This window comes from Arachis hypogaea, chromosome 2 (genome assembly GCF_003086295.3).
Source record: "Arachis hypogaea cultivar Tifrunner chromosome 2, arahy.Tifrunner.gnm2.J5K5, whole genome shotgun sequence".
Classification (NCBI taxonomy): Eukaryota; Viridiplantae; Streptophyta; class Magnoliopsida; order Fabales; family Fabaceae; genus Arachis; species Arachis hypogaea.
The window spans coordinates 29,525,026-29,548,381 of NC_092037.1; the positions used below are offsets into that span (position 1 = coordinate 29,525,026).

Here is a 23,356-nt window from a genome sequence, read left to right on the forward strand (position 1 = left end):
TTGAGCGTCGGAGTGCCTTTGTAAGTACCACCCTCGCTGCTCCAAGAAGATCTGATCCTGTCACCACCTGAAGGCGGCAAGTCTCTGATCCTCCCTTCAACCTGTACTAGCGACATCTTGTACCCTTTAAAAGTTTTTAATTAAATTTCTATATTACTTTTAAATTTATAATTAGATACTTTTGTATAAAAAATGATAAAATTAATAAAAAAATTTTCTCCAAAAATATATAGTCAAATATTTAATTAAATTTTTAATTATTGATATTTTTAATTTGCAAAAATATTTTGTTAATCTAATATTTTTATACTAACAAAAACTTAATTATAAAATTAAATATGGTAGAAGAATTAATTAAAATTTTTTAAAATATAAAAATTTAATTACAGATTTAGAAAATAGCTGATAGACTAATTATACATGAATAATACTACATATCTAAATCTTTTTGTTAACTAAGTCCAACTAAATTGGTATAACATAATAAAAATCAATTTTTCTCTCTATTTTATCTCCTTCTTTATTTTTCTCTACCTTTTTGTTCTACAAAAAATAAAATTAACAACATAATATAATTTAAATAAAAACTATTAGAATAAAATATTGTTTTTGTCCCCAATATTTATGATAAATTCTATTTGTGTCCCTAACGTTTAAATCGTCCTATTTGTATTCCTAATGTTTGTAAAAGTGATTCAATGTTATCCTGCCATCAATTACACATCATGGACTTTAGATTTTCATTTTCTTGAAGTTAGAATATAAATGTTTGGGACAGAACTGATGATCCACTCTGAAAGCTCATCAAAAGTTGAAACTAATCCATGCAATATTTACATAATTTACTTTTTTATGGACATAATTGAACCTAAACATAAATAGTGGGTATAATATTGAAATCGAACACATCAAAGTAAGACCTAATTGAGAATGAATACATTCAAGTGAGAATAATAAAAAAATACATTCTGATTTGTTAGTATAATTGACGGCAGAATAACATTGAATTATTTTTATAAACGTTAGGGATTCAAATAGGATGATTTAAACGTTAGGGAAATAAATAGGACTTATCCCAAACGTTGGGAACAAAAGCCATATTATATATATATATATATATATATATATATATATATATATATATATATATATATATATATATATATATATATATTTATTAAGTTATAAATTTTTACTGTTTATCTTTCTAATATATATTTTCATTTCTTTTCACATATAATTTAGAGAAAATACGAATGTTGTGATTAAAAGTTAGAATCAAGATTCAATTGTTAAAAAAAATAAATTTGAGTTAATTTTATAACTATCAATATAAATTTTTTTATGCTAACATCTAATTATATTTTTATATATATAGAGAAAAAAATATCATTTTTAAATAGCAAGCACAAAAAATAATTATTTTTATTTGTGCAACAGACTTAATACCTAATCAAATATAAAAACATACACGTTAAATTTTTTCAAATTTTAGATAACAAATATTAAAATTAATTATTAGTAAAAAAATAAACTCTTTTATTTAAAAATAATAACTAAAAAATTTATTATTTATTTTTTTTATTTACAAAGACTTTATTTTTTCAGATCTCATAAATTTTTGTCTCTTATGACATTTTGATAAAAATAATTTAATATTATAAATATTTTATGTCACAATTTATAATATTAAGACTGACATAATTTTAAAAAATTTATATTTTTATAATATTATTACAAATAAAAATACTAAGTATAACTAATATTATTATAAATTTTATTATTAATTTAGTTGAATTTAATTTATAAAAGTATTTAAATGTATAGGAATATAGGATTACTCATTAATCATTTATACATGTTCGCCTAAATAAAATGTAAATCGAGGCTATATCATCATTTAATCACGGAAGAGTAAAGAAGAAGGAAGAGGAAAAATGAAAACCCACGTATGCCGTTAAATTTTTCATCAACCAATCATTAATCATCATTTCCCTCCAATTTTCCAACGCACGCTTTCCAAAGTTCTCAACATTTTTCCATTTTTAAATTTGACTTTACGATTAATGTATTAAATAAAATTTATTTTAAATATAAAACTTTCAGTCTTTTTCTTAAATTTATTTTTAAATTATAAAATAATTTTAACTTTTATATATATTAATTTAATAATTTAATTTTAATACATTGATAATATAAAAAATTATTTAATTATTTAATTAAATTTATATATTTAAATTTTAAAAAATAAATTTAAAATCAATTATATAATAATACATAATTAACTTATTGACTTATTGTACATTTTTTTATACAATATAAAAATTAAATTCTTAATCTAATTAAATAACTCAGTAAATAAATATAAAAACTATAGAACTTCACAAATTGACAATAAAAAACAGAAAACCAAATTCAAATTCAAAACTCTTTTCCACGGTTCCTCTCTCTCTTATCATTCATTCTCTATCTAGGGTTTTTCCGCTGTCCAAGTTTGGTAATCGCATTTTCTCAGGTACTGAACTCATAGCCTTTGATTATGTACTCATTCACTCTTCTGGAAAATGTCTTCTCTTTTTCTAGGGCTTTGATTTGCTTTTAATTTTCAATTGTTTTCTTTAAAAAGAAAAATTTAGCTGTTTTTCCTACTTAGCGTGATGAGTAATTGGCCTATTTTAGTTTCCCAGAAAGTTTTTGGAAAATGAAGCAGTGATTGGATCGGTGGATATGTTTTTAGATAAGATTATTTTCACACACTTGGGTTTATAATTTGATGTGGATGCTATGGATGTAGTCTGTGTCTTTTAGTTTTCCAGCAATTCGATCTTTGTTTTGAATATCATGTTTTTATTACTAATATTTTTCCGTTCAAATGAGTGAGTGACACTATTTCCGTGCAAAAATAATATTTTATTTATTTGTGAAGTTTACTTCTGAACATAATCATGATAGTTGAAAAAAATCAGACCGACCCTGTTGGTCGGATCAGAAAACTGACGACCCGGTCTCTAGACCTGTTCGAATTGGTCATTGGACCTAATAAATAGCAAAACTAGATAAGAACGGATTGGATTCATCCGGGTTTTACTAAAACCAGTGAACCGACGGATTTAAAAAATCTGGACCAATTCAGAATTTTTTTTTAAATTCCCCGCCCCAGAACGACGTTCGACATTTAAAAACAAAACCCTAGTTCTGAAGCTCACCCCCAACACCCGAATCTATCTCACTTTCAGTATCTCACAAACGGCTGGGAGCTCACTGCTCGCCCACAGACACCACCACATCATCAGAGCTCACCTCAGCGGCTTGGCCCATCTCCGTTCACCGCCAACGCACGCTCTCTTCCATCTGTGCTCGGCTGCTGGCGTCTCGCCGCGCCTCCGCCGGTGAGTGCTCGAGGCCTCGATCTGTGCTTCCTGCCGCGTGTCGTCGTCGTCCGTCATCACTGCACCCAACCCAACGCCTCGTTTGCTCGCGAAAATCGCCCCTGTCCTCCATCTCTGCTCGCCTCAGCTGCTAGCGTCTTGCCGCGCCTCCCTCCGCCAGTGAGTGCTCGAGCTTTGCGTGGGTGTTGCTGCTCGTCGTCCGTGGGTGTTGCTGCCTGCACTGCTCGATTCTGCCTCTGCAACAACAGTCAGCAGGTAAGTTTATTTTTTAAGTTATTCTAATATTCTATACTAATTTTTAATAGTTGATTCATTGATGTTATTTCTGTTAATTTTGTTGTTGATTGATTTATGTATCTGATTAGAATATAGCAGTGGTTGAACTTGAAATGTTGAATTGGTTGAAATGTTAATGTTAATTTTATTGTTGAATTGGTTTATGAATTGGTTTTGTTGACTATGAATATGCAGTGATTTTGCTGAGTGTTGAATTGGTTTATGAATTGTTTTGCTAATTATTAATGATTGTGTTGATTGTTGAATTGGTTTTTCTGATTATACATATGCAGTGGTTTTGTTGATTGTTGATTGTTGCTGCTGTGATGATGCTGATTGGTTTTGCTGTTAGTTACTTGATTGAATTTTTCTCTTTTATGGGATTTTAAGAAGGCATCATCACATACACCATCAGAAACACCATTGTCCCATGAACAAGGATGAACACATTTGTAAGATGAAGATACATACCTAGAGTTTGAAATTACTCCTTGGACATAGTTTATAGATTGATATTCTTATTATGTCAAATTAAGATACTATTGTAGTAGTACTGACTAATTTTATGTCTATTTTTGTATTAGTTGTTTTTAGAATTTGAGACTTGATTGTTGTTAAAATGTGTGTGAAGACATATATTTCAAATTTTAATTTTAAGTTTTTTACTATTTTATATTTTTATTTAAATAACACCGGGTCAACCGGCTCAACCCATAGACCTAGTGACCTAGTAGCCCGATGCCCTAACCGTTTCGATCACTGGGTTGGTTTTGACAACTATGAGAGTTATGGTTGCAAATTGATTTTATTTATTTTTTTAATTTTTTTATGGAAATGATACAACGTTTAGATTCTCAATATATTTGTTTTGCATTTGCTAAAGTAAAAGATTTAAAAATCTTAACATGGCCTTTATTGGTTATTTATTCTTTTTTTTTTATGTCTGATTCTAAATCAACCGATCCATACCTTTTAAGTTCTGTGACATCTCATGAATTCATGTTAAATAGCTTTTGAATTTTGTATTGGAATTATTGACTTCTAAGTTGGATTTTTGTTCTTCCTTTGAAAAAAAACTTAAATTGGTCATTGGTATTATATCTCATCCTTGCAACAATGTGTATATCCTAATCTTAATATTAATATGCATACTATGGTTCTTTGATTTTGTATGAGTCTAGGTTGCAGTTACTGACAAAACTTACAAACATCATGATTTCCTCGACAAAACTATGTGATGATTAATATCATTTTACCACAATATAACATACTATACGATGGTTCTTTGGAAGAATCTAAATTTCATGGTTGATTAGGTTTATATTGATTGTTGATTGTTTCTCATGAGAAAAAAAGTATTACATAATTGTACTACTTTATTCTTTGGACATCATTACTCTGCTCATGACTTATTGAATGGTATGCTTTTGTTGTCTATTGCTTGTTGCAAATTTAAATGCTATTTGTTGTTGTGGTAGATATACCAAACTAGGATCTGTGTCTATAGAGTAGGAATAATTATATGAAATTTGTTGTTATTTTCCATGAGTAATTTTATATCTCATTGTTTTCTAGTACTACACTACTATTGAAGTGTATAGATTTGTCCTTTTAAATGTGGTTATTGCATGTGTTTCCAGGTTGGTTGATATGGATTCCACAGCACAGACATACCAACATCGCCCACTTTCAATCAAGTTATGGCCCCCTAGCCAGGGTACTAGGCTAATGCTTGCTGAACGAATGACCAAGAACCTTACAACCCCATCCATTTTCTCTAGAAAGTATGGGCTGCTTAGCAAAGAAGAGGCCGAGGAGGATGCTAAGCAAATTGAAGAAATTGCTTTCACGACTGCAACCCAGCACTTTGAGAAGGAGCCTGATGGTGATGGGAGTTTTGCAGTGCAAATTTATGCCAAGGAATCGAGTAAGCTCATGTTGGACGTTTTGAAAAGAGGTCCGAGAGTGAAGGAGGACGGAGTATTGGTATCTGAAAAGGTTACTGTAACCGGTGAAACTGTTTTTGACATATCTGGTGGTCGCAGAGCCTTCATTGATGCAGAAGAGGCTACAGAACTGTTGGAGCCATTGAGGGCACCAAACTCTTATACTAAGATATGTTTCAGCAACAGAAGTTTTGGCTTGGAAGCTGCTCAAGTTGCTGAACCCATCCTACTGTCAATTAAGAATCAATTGAAGGAAGTGGACCTGTCGGATTTTATTGCTGGCAGGCCGGAAGCAGAAGCTCTTGAAGTGATGACTATATTCTCCTCTGCACTGGAAGGTTGTGTTTTAAGGTACCTTAACCTGTCAAATAATGCCATGGGTGAAAAGGGAGTTAGAGCATTTCGGTCCCTCCTAAAATCACAAAATAACTTGGAGGAGCTTTATTTAATGAATGATGGTATATCAGAGGAAGCTGCAAAAGCAGTATCTGAATTAATTCCTTCAACCGAGAAGCTCAAGGTTCTTCATTTTCATAATAACATGACTGGAGATGAAGGGGCAATTGCTATTTCTGAAATTGTGAAACGATCTGCAGCTTTGGAAGATTTTCGGTGTTCATCTACCAGGGTAGGTTCTGATGGTGGTGTTGTCCTAGCTGAGGCACTCGGAACTTGTAAACACTTGAAGAAGCTTGACTTGCGTGACAACATGTTTGGTGTGGAAGCTGGAGTCGCCCTGAGTAAAGCTGTACTTGGATTTGTTGATCTGACGGAGATATACCTTAGTTATTTGAACTTGGAGGATGATGGTGCAGAAGCCCTTGCAAATGCATTGAAGGAATCTGCACCATCGCTGGAAGTATTGGATATGGCTGGAAATGACATTACTACAAATGTTGCTGCTTCTTTAGCTGAATGTATATCATCAAAACAGTTCCTTGCCAAGTTGAATTTGTCTGAGAATGAACTGAAGGATGAAGGTGCAATTTTGATCAGCAAGGCATTGGAAGAGGGTCATGACCAGTTACTTGAGGTTGATTTGAGTACAAATTCAATTACTAGGTCCGGAGCTACGGTTTTGGCTAAAGCTGTTGTGAAAAAACCTAGATTTAAGTTGCTAAACATTAATGCTAACTTCATATCTGATGAAGGGATAGAGGAGTTGAAGGATATATTTAAAAGTTTACCTGATATGCTGGGTCCTTTGGATGAGAATGATCCTGAAGGAGAAGACATTGATGAGGAGGCTGAAGAAGATGCTGATCGCGATGAATTGGAATCAAAACTGAAGAGCCTTGAGATTTAGGAAGATTTATAGGACATAGACATCCAACTTTTATATTAAATTGATTTGTAGTCATCATCTATTGTATGTTAGACTTCTGAATTCCATGTTAGCTTTAGAATCATTTAGGGTCAATTATGTTTTTCTATGGCTGTTGGTTATCTTTGGTTGGTTGATCTATTCTCTTCCTTTTATCCTAGAGCTATAGACCAGATCATCAGATTAATCTACCAGAATCTAAAATACGTAATATTTGCTCCTTTATTATCTATTTTTATTTATATCTTTTCCTTTATTTTACTTAATGCGATGTAGTAGAAAGAATTTCTCAAAGTATGCTAGACATTCCCTTTATTGGCAAATGGCAACTATGTTTGAGATTTGAGATTGTTTTGGTTTTATCAATTTTCATAGTAAAGAAATTGATCTTTGTTGCGGGTGTAGACCATTCATAGATTCTTATTCTAAATAGGGAGAGAAGTAACTTTCTTCTGTAATACACTTTATCCAATCAATGTTTATACATTATTTTTTTTTAATAAAAAAGACAGAAACTATATAAGGATCACGCAAGTACTGGAACTTTCTTGTCTCTCCCAATCTTTACATACTCCTCAATCCTCTCTTTGGGCTGCTCTTGGTTCAGCATAGGAGTGCTGCATAATAAATGCATAAGTTCAATGAGGAAAAAATACATAACTTCATATAAAATTTATCAGGTTTGTATAGTTGAGTGTCTAAGAAATATACATTAAAAGTGTTCATCTATTGCGAGGATACTCAGCAACATAGAGTAAATAACCATTTTGCATTCTGGAAGATAAAGATTTTGACAAAAACTTCAAAACATGCAAATGATAAAATAATCCTTCAAAAGATATATATTCTTTTTGACAAAATGAATCAAGTAAACCGATTAACAAGATGCTAGAACAACAATCTCTTGTTATAAACTTATGAACACTTCAATAATCTGTGATATTAGTAAAGTTAGATCACAAAGGTGCAAGTTAATAGTAATTTTACCATGTTGCGAAAAGGGAAAACTTTCTTTGCATCAACACCAACAACTTTTGGATCATAATGGACAATGTTCACTGGGCGTCCTGCAGCTTGAGAACACAGTTTTGCCATTCCATCTACACAGTTGAAGATGCTGTTCTTTGCAGCTTCTGGTTTCTCAACAGCTTAGAGAAAGCATTGAAGACAAGTCCCTAACATGAGCTATGTTGGTTAATTGCAGTCCTGACCCCGGAATCAGTACTGGCCTGTTTGGAACAATCCCTGCGAATGGCACGACACACACCCTTTCTCAGAATAGTTACTACTAATAGAAAGTTATTCACAGGAACATTGTTCCTCACTAATTAATTTTTTCGCACAATTTATTTAGCGACGAACTAGTGTATGAATTGCTTTTCACTAATCGTATATCAAACACTTGCGACAGAATAGTGACAACAATATTCCTCGTTATTTTACTTTTATTCGATTGAACCCCTAAGTGACTGATTTGCTAGAACATTGTCACTCGCTAAATAATGTGACAAATTAGCGAAAACCGCTCTTTTTTAGCTACAAAACTCAGTTTGTGACCGTTCATTAATTTTTCGTTAGTGCATCACTAATTCCTCGCTAGTTAGTGACGGATTAGTGACAAAAAATATTTCTCGCAAAAGTCCGTCGCTAATTTGTCAAATTCTTGTAGTGAACTCTAGAGAATCGACATAGCTCCTCAAACTTGTTATTGTACTCTACCACCATCATATCATAGAACCTTGCTTCAAGTGCAACTGCTCTAACTCCTTTGCCACCTTAACCGAGTTTGGAAAATACTTCTTATAGAACTCCACTCGAAAGGCATTCTAAGTGATCACAGCATCGCCTTGTTGCAGTAAACGACAAGCTCCCTGCCACTAGAATTGGGCTTCTCCTTTCAACTGATACGTGGTGAACTCCACATACTAATCTTCTGGCACTTGTTGAGCTTGCAACGCCCTTTTCATCGCTTGGAACCAGTTATCAGCCTCAGCTGGGTTGGTCGTACCCCTGAAGGTTGGTGGATTCACCTTGAAAAATGCGGCCAAGGTCATCGGCCCTCCGTTGGGTCCATTTGCCCCATTATTGTTCCCATTTCTTGCCTGTTGCCACAGCATCTCAGTTGTAGTTTGCATCGCAGCAGCCATATTCTCCAAAGCAGGTATGAAGTCAACCGGATTACTCGTCAGTCTGTGTCTCTCATTTCCTCTTCGTCTACGTCCACGAGACGCCATTCGGGTTCTGTTCACAACAAACAATTCATATCAAGGTGATCAGTCTTAATATCTCAAGTCTAGTACTTCAAAGTTCCAAAAGCATGCTCATGAACAATTATGCTATATTTATTAGTCAGGTATCCTAAAGAGCATATAAACACAATCCATAGTATGCTCAGAAGTATAGCCAATCCATTCCCTAGTCTCTATGGGAACGAACTGCTTTGATACTATAATGTAACACCCTACCACACTAATCCTTACGCTATAGTTCTAAATCAGAGGTGGTAAGGTGTTTCTACCTCTAAACAAAAAAAAAAAAAATACAAACATATAGTCGAAGGAGATATAGTTTAACTAGTAGTCTTGAAAGAAAGGATAAGCAAAATCTAAACCTGAATCGCGTCACACTTGAAACGATAAAGGTAGAAAGCATAGATAACAGAAAACAAAAGAGACAATATATATATAAATATAGAATTCCAAAATACAACGAAAGCATAATCCTGTTTTCTCCAAAATCAACCTCTAAGAGGTTTACATAAGATACATATACAAAAGTGGAGAATACATATAACTAGGTACAAAATATATAACCCACAAGATGAAATCTTTGCTTCCCAGAAAGAATACAGCATGCTCATAGAGGTGTATCACGTCTTGTATCTGAAAAGCAAAAAATTTTCGAAACAAGAAGAAACAAAAAAGTTTCCAACAGGATAACAGTTCTAAAATAGAGACGATGTAAAACTACATGAACCCACTAGACAATCCTAAACTCCAACAACCAAGATCCAAGCCTAGGGTTATCTAATCCAAAATAGGATAATGTAAACTAAGCCCTTCACTAACCAATGATCCATAAACTCAAGTTCTTTTAACATTCACCTTAACCTTTCTCATTTCAATTCGATACCACAGAATTTCGGTATTGATTTTAGTAATTATATTCAGTAGAAACAAACACAAATAATAGGATGCAAACACAATAAAAAATAGTTATAACATATATAGCAATTAGCAATTAAACAAAAATATACATGTAGGCAATCTAAAACAATGCACACTTAAACAATTTCACATAAATGCATATGATGCATGCCTGTCTTATTGGCCATGAGCTCATGTGTCGGTTATTCTGTCAAACCTGACACAAATCCGATTGGCATCTCCCATATCAGTCTCTCCGTTGCGCATCCTTTGGAGGAATAATTCCGAGGGAAAGTTCCCTACCACCTTCTCTTGGAGGTATACTCAAGGAAAAATGTTCTGAGAAAGAGTGCCTACCACATTTCCCTGGAGGCCGTAAGATTCCGTGGGATAGTGCCCTACCACCTTGCAACCAGAGAGAGACGTGGGAGAAATATTTTGAGGGAGAGTGTCCTATCACATTTCCCACTCCAAACCAATAATCAAAAGAGTATGTGGGAGGAACATTCCGAGGGAGAGTGCCCTACCACCTTCCCCACTCCTACACTATAACCACATCCCTAGGAGGAATAATTCTGAGGTAAAGTGTCCTACCACCTTCCCTTGGAGATAGTGCCAACTTAATACGCAAGTAGGATAACACCCAGTCATTGCCACGCAAGCATAACGAACCTCTGTCCTTGCCAGTCCAGCCATTTAGGCCACAATCATCAATATCAAAGTCTTTCAGCAAATTTCATAAGTTATGAAACTCCTTAACCCCTATTCATTATTAATTTATCACACTTAGGTTGATTAACCCAATCTTAGATTAGTTGCCAATTCCATTATCACGTGAGTGGGAGGACACCACCGTCCTCACTGTGGGCAGGATAAAACCACCATCCTTATTTTGGCATAACTTAGCTCAGCACAAGCTGGATTTAACCTCAGCCCTTGCTCGTACAGTAGAATCAGATCATCATGAGTCTTATCCTTCATGTCTTAAGTCAATTTAGTATTCACTAATTTTATTATCCACATACTTCTCCCAATTACCATCAACTCTGACACTTTACTTTGCAATCTCATCCAAAGATATCAACCTAATCTATTAAATAAGCTCACACTAATTCCAAAGCCTAAAAACTAGCTACCAGACTTTAAACAAGGGTTACGGAGGTAAAAAAGTGAATTGGATAGGCAAAATAGTTAAAAAACAACATTTTCTTGAAAAACAGGATAGTCGTGCGTACGCATGAGTCCCCTTTTGGCACGTATACACGGAACGCGTACGAAAAACATTCAATTCTGTAATGCAAGTTGTGCATATGCATGATTTGACTTTTGTGCGTACACATGGTATGCGCACAAAACTCTTTCAATTCTGTAACACCCCTCATGCGTACGCATGACCTCAATTTTCTGCAACTTCTGCAGAATTTAGATTTTAACCATAAACTTCAAATGTGCATAACTTTTTCGTTAAAAATCATTTTTCATCCATTTTTTGAATGTCATAAATTAAACAAACCCAATTTTCATTTAAGATAAGTTTCACAAAATTTAAAGGTCCGAGAACCAAGTTATAGCCTGTCGGCGTTGGTTAAAAATATGTTTTTACCAATTTTCATTAGATCAACAATTCCACCTACTCATTTATCCAATTCCTATCAAACCAGCCCTAAAACATTCCCTCACAACTTATTACAAAATTATAACCATTCCAAACCTAATCAACCCAATTCTAACTTATATATCACAATCCATCAAATTATCCATTCACAACACAACACACAATACTTATACATTCAAAATTCACACTGTTCCGAGGGTTACCTAAAACTATAGGTCGAACTCGAACGAGATCTTCTGTGCTGGTCGGAGCCAACGTGTCCGACTTGTTGGAGCTGTCGCGTCCGACTTGTTGGATCTGGCGGTCGGAGTTGTCATGTTCGACTCGTTGGATCTGGTGGCCGGAGTTGTCGTGTCCGACCTGTTGGACTTGGTGAAGGTGCTGAACCTTCGTCATCGGAGGGTGGTGGTAACTGCAAGAGACTTCGATGCTTAAGTTAGCAAGGGTATTAAGCAGGTTTTTAGTAGAATCAGAGTATGAGTTATACATGGGGTGCTCCAGTGTATTTATAATAGTGTGGAGTGACCTTTCTGGAGATAAGATAGTTATATTATCTTATCTTTGAGTGAAGTCATCTTATCTTTAAGGGGAACCGTCTTATCTTTCTTTAGGCTTTGCCGCCTTTAGATTTGGGTTGTGTCCCTTCGTTTGGGCCTGCTTGGGCCTCTTATGGCGATTTGGCCGAGCTCTTTGAGAAGAGGTCGGTAATGGGCCAACCTTCCAAGAGGTCGGTCATGGGCCAACCTTCTAAGAGGTCGGCCAACCCGGTCCTTTATAGCTCGAACCGATGCATGAACAGTGCCCCTGCTTGAGTTCGGACCTTTTCGTGAGATCGTGCTTTCAAAGCTTCGATCTCTTTGGAGAAGTCGTGCTCAAGCATCCTAATTTTGAGTAGTTTCTCCTTGTGTGAGTCTGGTATTGCCCTTTTTAGTTTGTTGAGGGGGCTTTTCAGTCTTATTCTGATTTGTTTGTCTTCACTGTTCGGGCTTTTTAGTCAAAATTCAACAACTTTTTTGGTAGTGTTCTGATGGGGAACCCTTTTATAGTTTGTTTGGATGACCTTTTAGTGCCGTTTTGATTTGTGCTCTTGCCTTTTAAGTAGTGTCTTTTTTTTAAGACTTCGTACCTTTCAGCAAAGCATTCGTGGCCTTTGTCTGGGCATTTGCGAGATGTCTTTGTCCCTTTTGTGGATCTTTGTAGAGTGTTGGTACTTTGTTATCCGACCTCTTTTGATCACTTCTGGTTTCGTCCACTTTCTGTTTGGTTGAGGTGGTCCTTGGGGCTAACTTGTCCGACGACTTTTTAGTGTTCTCGTAGAACACTTTTTAGTCAGTCTGAACAATTTTGATAGCCTTGTCGTGGAGTCGTGGCTTTTTGGGCAAAGCTGTGTCCCTTTTTAGCGCACGCCTTCTGTTGGTTGATTTTTCTTGTCGGATCTCCTCGAGTTATTTCTAGTAATCCATTTTTATTTGGACCTCGTTGGATCTCTTTTTTATGGATTTACTTTTTTATAACTCTGTCGCTTTAATCGGCTTGGGTCGACTTCTTTGTCTTGGTCCCTTCTAAGTTATTTCTAGTAATCCATTTTATTTGGACCTTGTCAGGTCTCTTTTTATGGATTACTTTTTATAACTTTTTGTCGCTTTGATCGGCTTGGGCCGACTACTTCGTGTCGGTCCCTTCTAAGTTATTTCTAGTAATCCATTTTTTGGACCTTGTCCGGTCTCTTTTTATGGATTACTTTTTATAACTTTTTGTCGCTTTGTCGGGCCGACTTCATCATGCCGGTCATTTCTAAGTTATTTCTAGTAATCCTCTTTTTAGGCCTGGCCAGGCCTCTTTCTAGGGATTACTTTTTATAACGTTTCGTCGCTTTGATCTGGTCCGACTTCTTTTATGTCGGTCCATTCTAAGTTATTTCTAGCAATCAATTTTTTGTTTCAGACCTCGTCAGGTCTCTACTCATGGATCACTTTTTATAACTTCTTGCATTATTCTATTTTTATTGCTTTTTCATCTTGCCAATTTTGTAGAGTTTGATCCTCGCCTGGTGATGCGTGAGCATCTTGTCTATCTTTTCCTAGTGAATTTGTATCTAATTTGTTGAGTTTAATTAAGAATTAATTATATTTTAGCCACTATGGATGATATTTTAAGTTTTGTGCAATACTGTTTATTTTAGGTAGCATTCGGCGGAATTTGATGGAGTTTCTGCAACATAAGAATCAAAGGAGATAGCTGCGAGGAGCGACGCGCAGGCGTATTTGACGCGTGTGCGTGATTTGGAGGTATCCATGGTGACGCGTGCGCGTGACTGATGCGTACGCGTGAATTGAAGATTTGCTTAGTGACGCGTCCACGTGACCGACACGCCCGCGTGACTCGTAGAAAAGACCATCGACGCGTACACGTAACTGACGCGTACGGGTGACATGTGCCACGTGCAGAAAAATGCAGAAACCGCTGGGAGGTGATTTTTGAGCCCCATTTTAGCACCCAAGTTAGGCGTGGATCCAGTGAAGCCAAGTGGTCCCCACGTTACAAGACGCGGAGTAGTTAGTTAATTCTGATTTAAATTTAAATTTGATTTTAAAATAGGAAAAGATATTATCTTAATTCTAGATATTAGATTTTAAATTAATTAGGATTAGTTATAAAAAAGGGAGACTTCTCTTCTATCAGGTAGAGGCCATTAGGGGGATTCCATTAGGGAATTCTATAGAAATTTACATTCCGCATTCCATGAGCAACTAATCCTCTATTGTTAAGGTTAGGAGCTCTGTCTATTTGTATGGATTTATTTGTTTGATCTTTCTAATTTAATCCATGTTTAGATTTATCTTTCAATAATTTTTTTCGCTCTTTATTTTATGAATATGGGTGGAATGGAAGTATGACCCATGTTCTAATTGAGTTCTTGTAAAACATGGAAAAGCTCTTTACTTGAACAACAGATTGAAAACATATTATACTGAATTTCTAACTGTCTGTATTTAATGGGATACGTGACATATAATCCCCTTATTTTTAGATAATTAGGATTCTTTTGGCATATAAACTAGAAATTAATCATCACCCTCTAATTGGAATTAATTGACCAAGGAATTGGGAGTTAATAAATTTTAGAGGAGACTAGAAAGGTCTAAAGAATTAGGGTCTAATCATATATAGTTTTCCATGAAATCAAATCTTGCATGATTAAATTAATTAGTAATAAAACTTAATCCGGAAAATAGATATCTCTGAAATCTTAACTGCTTTCTCAATATTTTATTCCCAACTTATTTATCTGGCTTTCTGAAATTCTTAATTTACTTGTTTAATGCTCTTTGAACTCCCAACACTATTTTCTGCTTGTCTAACTAATCCTATCAAACGCTATTGTTGCTTAATCTATCAATCCTCGTGGGATCGACCCTTACTCACGTAAGGTATTACTTGGTACGACCCGGTGCACTTGCCGATTAGTTTGTGGGTTGTAAAATACCACATCAAGTTTTTGGCGCCATTGTCGGGGATTGATAGTGATTAACAACTATCAGTTGTTTGATTGCTTAGATTAGGCGTTTTATTTTTAATTTTATTAAAATCTATTTTTAAAAATTGTTCAAAAAAATATATTTTTTTTACAAATTTTTTTTTCTTTCATCTTAATTTTTAAAATTAAGTTTGGTGTCCCCGTAGTAATTTTTCTCTAAAAAAAATAATAAAAAAATTAAAAAAATATAAAATAAATAAATAAATAAATATTTCTGTCTTCTTTGCTTTCTTGTTTACCACATGGTGCGTTTAATCCTTTTTGGTGTTTTGTGCTAAGAAAAAAATAATGGAGAGAGATCACATGGGTTACTACTCATACCCAAGTAGTGATTCATATTATGGTGGATGGAGGAACTATCCAAATTTTGGTTGGCAAAGTCAAAACCAAAGAAACTTCAATGCTCCATGTTCCAACTATCAAGAGCCACCACCTCCATATTCATACCATGAACCACCATCTCCATATTCGTACCAAGAACCACCACCTTTCTATCCATATCAAGAACCATCATCCTTCTACCCATACAAGAGCCACCATCTTCCTATTCATCTCAAATACTATAAGATCTTGAGCTCCTCATGAAAGAATGCCTACATGATATAAAGACAAGTGTTAAAAATGTAGAGAAATATGTGCAGACAATAATCAAGAACTAGGAAGAGGAACAAGCAAATTCCTTCCCAAGAGATACAATGCAAGATCCCATGGAAGAAAGTGAGGAAACCAATCAAAGGAGTTTATATTCCAGTGCATTAGAGAACTTTATACCCTCACATATGGAAGAAGAGGAAGTTGCACAACCTCCCATGCCCTTGGCAAGCAATAAAGAAAAGATTGAATTAGAAGAAAGCTACCAAGAGAAAGAGGTTGAAATTGAGGAAGCTTGCAAAGAGGTGGAAGAATTCAAAGAAGAACACAAGGGAGTGGAGCTTGCAAGACCTCCCCCAAAGCCATTACCATCCAATACAACATTCAAGTGGGCGAAATTCCTATCCTTAACCTTTACTTTCCCACTTGAATATGGGCTACTGGAGACGGATGGTCAACTTAGAGCTCTTTGTGGTATTAAGAGTAAGAGGAAGATGGTTAGTGGCAAGAGTTGTCAAGTAAGGTTCAATATGGTTGCATGCTCCAAATTGAAGTGCAAGGATTGGAGTAGAGCTCAATTGCATGGGTCTAGAAGGTTGTTTGGATGTCTTTGTGAGAATTTAGATCGCTTGCCACTCGGTGGGAATAATGGTGATACACAAGAAGACGGGTGTAAAAGCAAGGTTTGGGACCCTGGAATTCATTCCCATAATTAACACTCTTGGGGCCGTCACTTGCTTCAACTTGCTCGAAGGTGTTAGGCGCCTAGTTTAGTGGAGATTCCTGGATCAGTACAAGCACAAGCCACCATGACAAGGAGCTCACCACATGTCCAACTTAAGGACTTTAACCAAAAGTGCTTGGTGGGAGACAACCCACCGTGGTATGATCGTTCCTTTTCATTCTTAGTTATTTTTCATAGTAGTAGTTTTCTTGCTTATTTGATTTTTATTGAGTTCTTACTAATTTTCTGATCATGCAGCTATTTTAGAACAGGAACCGGATAAAAAAAGATAAAAAGAAGAGGAGCATATAACGCGCAAGCGTCGTTGACGCTTACGCGTCATATGCATGTGCATGAAAAATAAATATGAACAAAGAGTTACGTGGGAGTGGCGCCAGAACGAAGCCTTTCGCACAAACAAGCCCACGCATACGCGTACCCCACGCGTGCGCGTCATTTGTGATTTTGGCACTCCACGCGTACGCGTCACTGACACGTACGCATGACCTTGAATTTTGACGTTAATATATCTTGGGCAGAGAGTTGTGCTGGCTTGGGGCTTGAAGCATGCTAGAGGCACAAAATTTACTCACGCGTACGCATCCATGACACGTGCACGTCATTTGCAGAAATGGTCATCCACGCGTGCGCGTGCATGACGCGCACGCGTCGTATGAAATTATTGGTTCCCAAACCACGCGAACAGAGAGTTGTGCGTGCATGTGTGATGAGCGGATAATTTATACGCTTTTTGGCATTGTTTTTAGTATGTTTTTAGTATGTTTTAGTTAGTTTTTAGTATATTTTTATTAGTTTTTAGTTAAAATTCACTTTTCTGGACTTTACTATGAGTTTGTGTGTTTTTCTGTGATTTCAGGTATTTTCTGGCTGAAATTGAGGGACCTGAGCAAAAATCTGATTTAGAGGCTGAAAAGGACTGCAGATGCTGTTGGATTCTGACCTCCTTGCACTTGAAGTGGATTTTCCGGAGCTACAGAAATTCAATTGGCGCGCTCTCAACGGCGTTGGAAAGTAGACATCCTGGGCTTTCCAGCAATGTATAATAGTCCATACTTTGCCCGAGATTTGATGGCCCAAACCGGCGTTCCAAATCAGCTCAAGAATTCCCGGCGTTAAACGCCGGAACTGGCACAAGAATGGGAGTTAAACACCCAAACTGGCACAAAAGCTGGCGTTTAACTCCAAGAAGAGTCTCTACACGAAAATTCTTCAATGCTCAGCCCAAGCACACACCAAGTGGGCCCGGAAGTGGATTTTTATGTAATTTACTCATCTTTGTAAACCCTAGGCTACTAGTTCTCTACAAATAGGACCTTTTACTATTGTATTTCTCATCTGGGTAGCTATCTTTGTTCTTATGCTATCTTAGATCATTGGGAGGCTGGCCTCACGGCCATGCCTAGACCTTGTTCTTATGTATTTTCAATGGTGGAGTTTCTACACACCATAGATTAAGGTGTGGAGCTCTGTTGTACCTCGAGTATTAATGCAATTACTATTGTTCTTCTATTCAATTAAGCTTGTTCTTGTTCCAAGATATCACTTGTTCTTCAACTTGATGAATGTGATGATCCGTGACACTCATCATCATTCTCACCCATGAACGTGTGACTGTCAATCACCTCCGTTCTACCTTAGATTGGGTGGATATCTCTTGGATTCTTTAACCAGAATCTTCGTGGTATAAGCTAGAATTGATGACTGCATTCAAGAGAATCCGGAAGGTCTAAACCTTGTCTGTGGTATTCTGAGTATGATTCAATGATTGAATGACTGTGACGAGCTTCAAACTCCTGAGGGCTGGGCGTTAGTGACAGATGCAAAAGAATCACTGGATTCTATTCCAACCTGATTGAGAACCGACAGATGATTAGCTGTGCCGTGACAGGGTGCGTTGAAAATTTTCACTGAGAGGATGGGAGGTAGCCACTGACAACGGTGAAGCCCTACATACAGCTTGCCACGGAAAGGAGTAAGAAGGATTGGATGAAAACAGTAGGAAAATAGAGAGACAGAAGGGACAAAGCATCTCCATACGCTTATCTGAAATTCTCATCAATGAATTACATAAGTATCTCTATCTTTATCTTTATGTTTTATTTATCATTCATAACCATTTGCGTTTGCCTGACTAAGATTTACAAGGTGACCATAGCTTGCTTCATACCAACAATCTCTGTGGGATTGACCCTTACTCGCGTAAGGTTTATTACTTGGACGACCTAGTGCACTTGCTGGTTAGTTGTGCGGAGTTGTGATAAAGAGTTGAGATTGCAATTGAGCGTACCATGTTGATGGCGCCATTGATGATCACAATTTCGCCCACCAAGTTTTTGGCGCCGTTGCCGGGGATTGTTCGAGTTTGGACAACTGACGGTTCATCTTTTTGCTTAGATTAGGTATTTTTCTTCAGAGTTCTTAAGAATGAATTCTAGTGTTTCAAGGTGATGTTCTTATCATCACCAAAGCTGATTAATTTTCATCAATTTAGCTCTTGAATGCAATGTCCTGCTGAAGCTTGGCTAGCCATGTCTAATTCCTTTAGACTGAAGCTTTAGACTAACATTCATGATTCCTGGAATTCTCATTAAGAATTTTGATATTTTTTATTTTTCCTTTCCACTTAATTTTCGAAAAATCCAAAAAAAAAATTTACAAAATCATAAAAAGCAAAAATATTCTATGTTTCTTGTTGAGTCTAATGTCTCATGTTAAGTTTGGTGTCAATTGCATGTTTCTGTTCTTCTTGCATTCATTCATGTGTCTTAAGTGATCTTCAAGATGTTCTTGATGATTTCATTGCTCTGATCTTTAAATTCTCTTGACTTGAGTGTTTTGTGTTTCTCATGTGCATTCTCATTTTGTTAGTGTCAGTAGTATACAAACTGCTAAGTTTGGTGTCTTGCATGCATTGTTATTTGATTTTAGTTGCATTTTGATTATTCCTTATTATTAAAAATCCAAAAATATTTTTAGTTTGTGTCTTTTCAAGTCAATAATACAGAGAATTGAAGATTCAGAACATACAACAGAGGAATTACACAGAAAAAGCTGGGCATTCAAAATGCCCAGTGAAGAAGGAAAACTGGCGTTTAAACGCCAGCCAGGGTGCCTGGCTGTGCGTTTAATGCCCAAAGGGTAGTGTTTTGGGCGTTAAACGCCAGAATGGATACCATTCTGGGCGTTTAACGCCAGGATGGCACAAGAGGGAAGATTCTGTTTTTTTTTTCAAATTTTTTCAGGTTTTCAAAATTTTTCAAAATAAATCTTTTTCAAATCAAATCTTTTCAATCAGATCTTTTTCAAAATCAATTTCTTTCCATTTTCAAAGATACTTGCTATTAATTAATGATTTGATTCAACATTTCAAGTATGTTGCCTTTTCTGTTGAGAAATGTTTAATGTTTGAATCATATCTTTTCTTGTTAGCCAAGTTATTAATTTTTAAAATCAAATCTTTCTAAAATATTTTTCAAATCATATATTCTCAATCACATCTTTTTTTTTAAAAAAATCAATCATATCTTCTTAACCAAATCTTTTTCAAAATAGTTTTCAATCAAAATCTTTTAAATTTCTAATTTCAAAATCTTTTTCAAAAATCACTTGATTTCTTTCTCAATCTTGGTTTTCGAAAATCAATTAGAGTTTTTCAAAATGTTTTTAAAATCTTTTTAAATTATTTTCGAAAATTTCTTCCCCTCTTCTCACATCCTTCTACTTATGGACTAACACTATTCCTTAATGAACAATTCGAACTCCATCTCTCTTGATAAGTTCGAATTCTTCTACTTCTGCCTTCTATTTTTCTTTTCCTCTGACACCTTAAGGAATCTCTATACTGTGACATAGAGGATTCCATACCTTCTTGTTCTCTTCTCTTTCATATGAGCAGGAGCAAAGACAAAAGCATTCTTGTTGAGGCTGATCCTGAACCTGAAAGGACCTTGAAGAGAAAGCTAAGAGAAGCTAAGGCACAATTCTCTGTAGAGGACCTAACAAAAATCTTCAAAGGAGAAGAAACCGTGGCAGCCGAAAACAACAACAATGCCAACAATGTAAGGAAGGTGCTGGGTGACTTTACTACACCTACTCCCGACTTCTATGGGAGAAGCATCTCTATCCCTGCCATTGGAGCAAACAACTTTGAGCTTAAGCCTCAATTAGTTTCTCTAATGCAACAGAATTGCAAGTTTCATAGACTTCCATTGGAAGATCCTCATCAGTTTTTATCTGAATTCTTGCAAATCTGTGACACTGTCAAGACCAATGGGGTTGACCCTGAGGTCTACAGACTTATGCTATTCCTTTTTGCTGTAAGAGACAGAGCTAGGATATGGTTGGACTCACAACCTAAAGAAAGCCTGAACTCTTGGGAAAAGCTAGTCAATGCCTTCTTGGCAAAGTTCTTTCCACCTCAAAAATTGAGTAAGCTTAGAGTGGAAGTCCAAATCTTCAGACAGAAGGAAGGAGAATCCCTCTATGAAGCTTGGGAAAGATACAAACAATTGATCAGAAAGTGTCCTTCTGATATGCTTTTTGAATGGAGCATCATAGGTATTTTCTATGATGGCCTGTCTGAACTGTCCAAGATGTCTTTGGATAGCTCTGCTGGAGGATCTCTTCATCTGAAGAAGACGCTTACAGAAGCTCAAGAGCTCATTGAAATGGTTGCAAATAATCAATTCATGTACACTTCTGAAAGGAATCCTGTGAACAATGGGACAAATCAGAAGAAAGGAGTTCTTGAGATTGATATATGAATGCCATATTGGCTCAGAACAAAATATTGACCCAGCAAGTCAATATGATTTCTCAAAGTCTGTCTGGAATGCAAAATGCACCAGGCAGTACTAAGGAAGCTTCATCTGAAGAAGAAGCTTATGATCCTGAGAACCCTTCAATGGAAGAGGTGAATTACATGGGAGAACCCTATGGAAACACCTATAATCCTTCATGGAGAAATCATCCAAATCTCTCATGGAAGGATCAACAGAGACCTCAACAAGGTTTCAACAACAATAATGGTGGAAGAAACAGGTTTAGCAATGGCAAGCCTTTTCCATCATCTTCTCAGCAACAGACAGAGAATTCTAAACAGAACCACTCTGACTTAGCAACCATGGTCTCTGATCTAATCAAAACCACTCAAAGTTTCATGACTGAAACAAGGTCCTCCATTAGAAATTTGGAGGCACAAATGGGTCAGCTGAGCAAAAAAATTACTGAACTCTCTTCTAGTACTCTTCCAAGAAATACAGAAGAAAATCCAAAAGGAGAGTGCAAGGCCATCAACATGGCCGAATTTGGAGAGGAGGGAGAGGCAGTGAACACCACTGAGGAAGACCTCAATGGACGTCCACTGGCCTCCAATGAATTCCCTAATGAGGAACCATGGGAATCTGAGGCTCCCACTGAGACCATAGAGATTCCATTGGATTTACTTCTGCCATTCATGAGCTCTGATGAGTATTCTTCCTCTGAAGAGGATGAGTATGTCACTGAAGAGCAAGTTGCTAAATACCTTGGAGCAATCATGAAGCTAAATGACAAGTTATTTGGTAATGAGACTTGGGAGGATGAACCCCCTTTGCTCACCAAAGAACTTGATGACTTGTCTAGGCAAAAATTACCTCAAAAGAGACAGGATCCTAGGAAGTTTTCAATACCTTGTACCATAGGCACCATGACCTTTAAGAAGGCTCTGTGTGACCTAGGGTCAAGAATCAACCTCATGTCTCTCTCTGTAATGGAGAAACTATGGATCTTTGAGGTGCAAGCTACAAAAATCTCACTAGAGATGGCAGACAATTCAAGAAAACAAGCTTATGGACTTGTAGAGGATGTTCTGGTAAAAGTTGAAGACCATTACATCCTTGCTGATTTCATAGTCCTAGAGATTGGGAAGTGCATGGATGAATCCATCATCCTTGGCAGACTCTTCCTAGCCACAACAAAGGCTGTGATTGATGTGGACAGAGGAAAATTGATCATTCAAGTGAATGAAGAATCATTTGTGTTTAAGGCTCAAGGATATCCCTCTATCACCATGGAGAGGAAGCATGAAGAGCTTCTCTCAAAACAGAGTCAAACAGAGCCCCCACAGTCAAACTCTAAGTTTGGTGTTGGGAGGCCACAACCAAATTCTAAGTTTGGTGTTGAACCCCCACATTCAAACTCTAAGTTTGGTATTGGGAGGTTCCAACATTGCTCAGAGCATCTGTGAGGCTCCATGAGAGCCCTCTGTCAAGCTACTGACATTAAAGAAGCGCTTGTTGGGAGGCAACCCAATGTTATATTTTATTTATTTTCCTTTGTTATTTTATGTTTTCTGTAGGTTGATGATCATGAGAAGTCACAAAATCAATTGAAAAAGCAAAAATAGAATGAAAACAGAAAGAAAAATAGCACACCCTGGAGGAAGAACCTGCTGGCGTTTAAACGCCAGTAAGGGTAGCAAATGGGCGTTTAACGCCCAGTCTGGCACCATTCTGGGCGTTTAACGCCAGAAAGGGGGCACCAGACTGGCGTTAAACGCCAGGAAAGGGCAAGAAGTGGGCGTTAAACGCCATAAATGGGCATCAGCCCGGCGTTTAACGCCAGAATTAGCACAGGGAGCAATTTTGCTCGCCACTTGGTGCAGGGATGACGTTTCCTTGACACCTCAGGATCTGTGGACCCCACAGGATCCCCACCTACCGCACCACCCTCTCTCTTCTTCACCCATTCACCAATCACCTCAACATCTCTTCCCCAAAAACCCTTCACCTATCAAATCCCATCTTT

At 36.5% G+C, this 23,356-nt stretch overlaps 1 protein-coding gene, 1 long non-coding RNA gene and 1 other non-coding gene across 3 annotated transcripts; 1 reads left to right on the forward strand and 2 right to left on the reverse strand.

Moving 5' to 3' along the window:
• The first annotated feature begins 2,393 nt into the window (after positions 1 to 2,393).
• On the forward strand, positions 2,394 to 7,160 carry LOC112742122 (RAN GTPase-activating protein 1). The gene is made up of 3 exons (XM_025791371.3): positions 2,394 to 2,515; positions 3,237 to 3,644; positions 5,306 to 7,160. Exon 3 carries the CDS (start codon positions 5,316 to 5,318, stop codon positions 6,915 to 6,917), a length of 1,602 nt encoding a protein of 533 aa, XP_025647156.1. The 5' UTR covers positions 2,394 to 2,515; positions 3,237 to 3,644; positions 5,306 to 5,315; the 3' UTR covers positions 6,918 to 7,160.
• A 211-nt stretch (positions 7,161 to 7,371) lies between these two features.
• On the reverse strand, positions 7,372 to 8,168 carry LOC140178926 (uncharacterized). Its single transcript, XR_011871975.1, has 2 exons — positions 7,923 to 8,168; positions 7,372 to 7,552 (listed from the first exon to the last, which is right to left on the reverse strand). It is a non-coding gene; the product is annotated as an uncharacterized lncRNA (long non-coding RNA).
• Positions 8,169 to 21,000: 12,832 nt separating this feature from the next.
• On the reverse strand, positions 21,001 to 21,108 carry LOC112766207 (small nucleolar RNA R71). The gene has a single exon (XR_003184191.1). It is a non-coding gene; the product is annotated as a small nucleolar RNA R71 (small nucleolar RNA).
• Between the last annotated feature and the right edge of the window lie 2,248 nt (positions 21,109 to 23,356).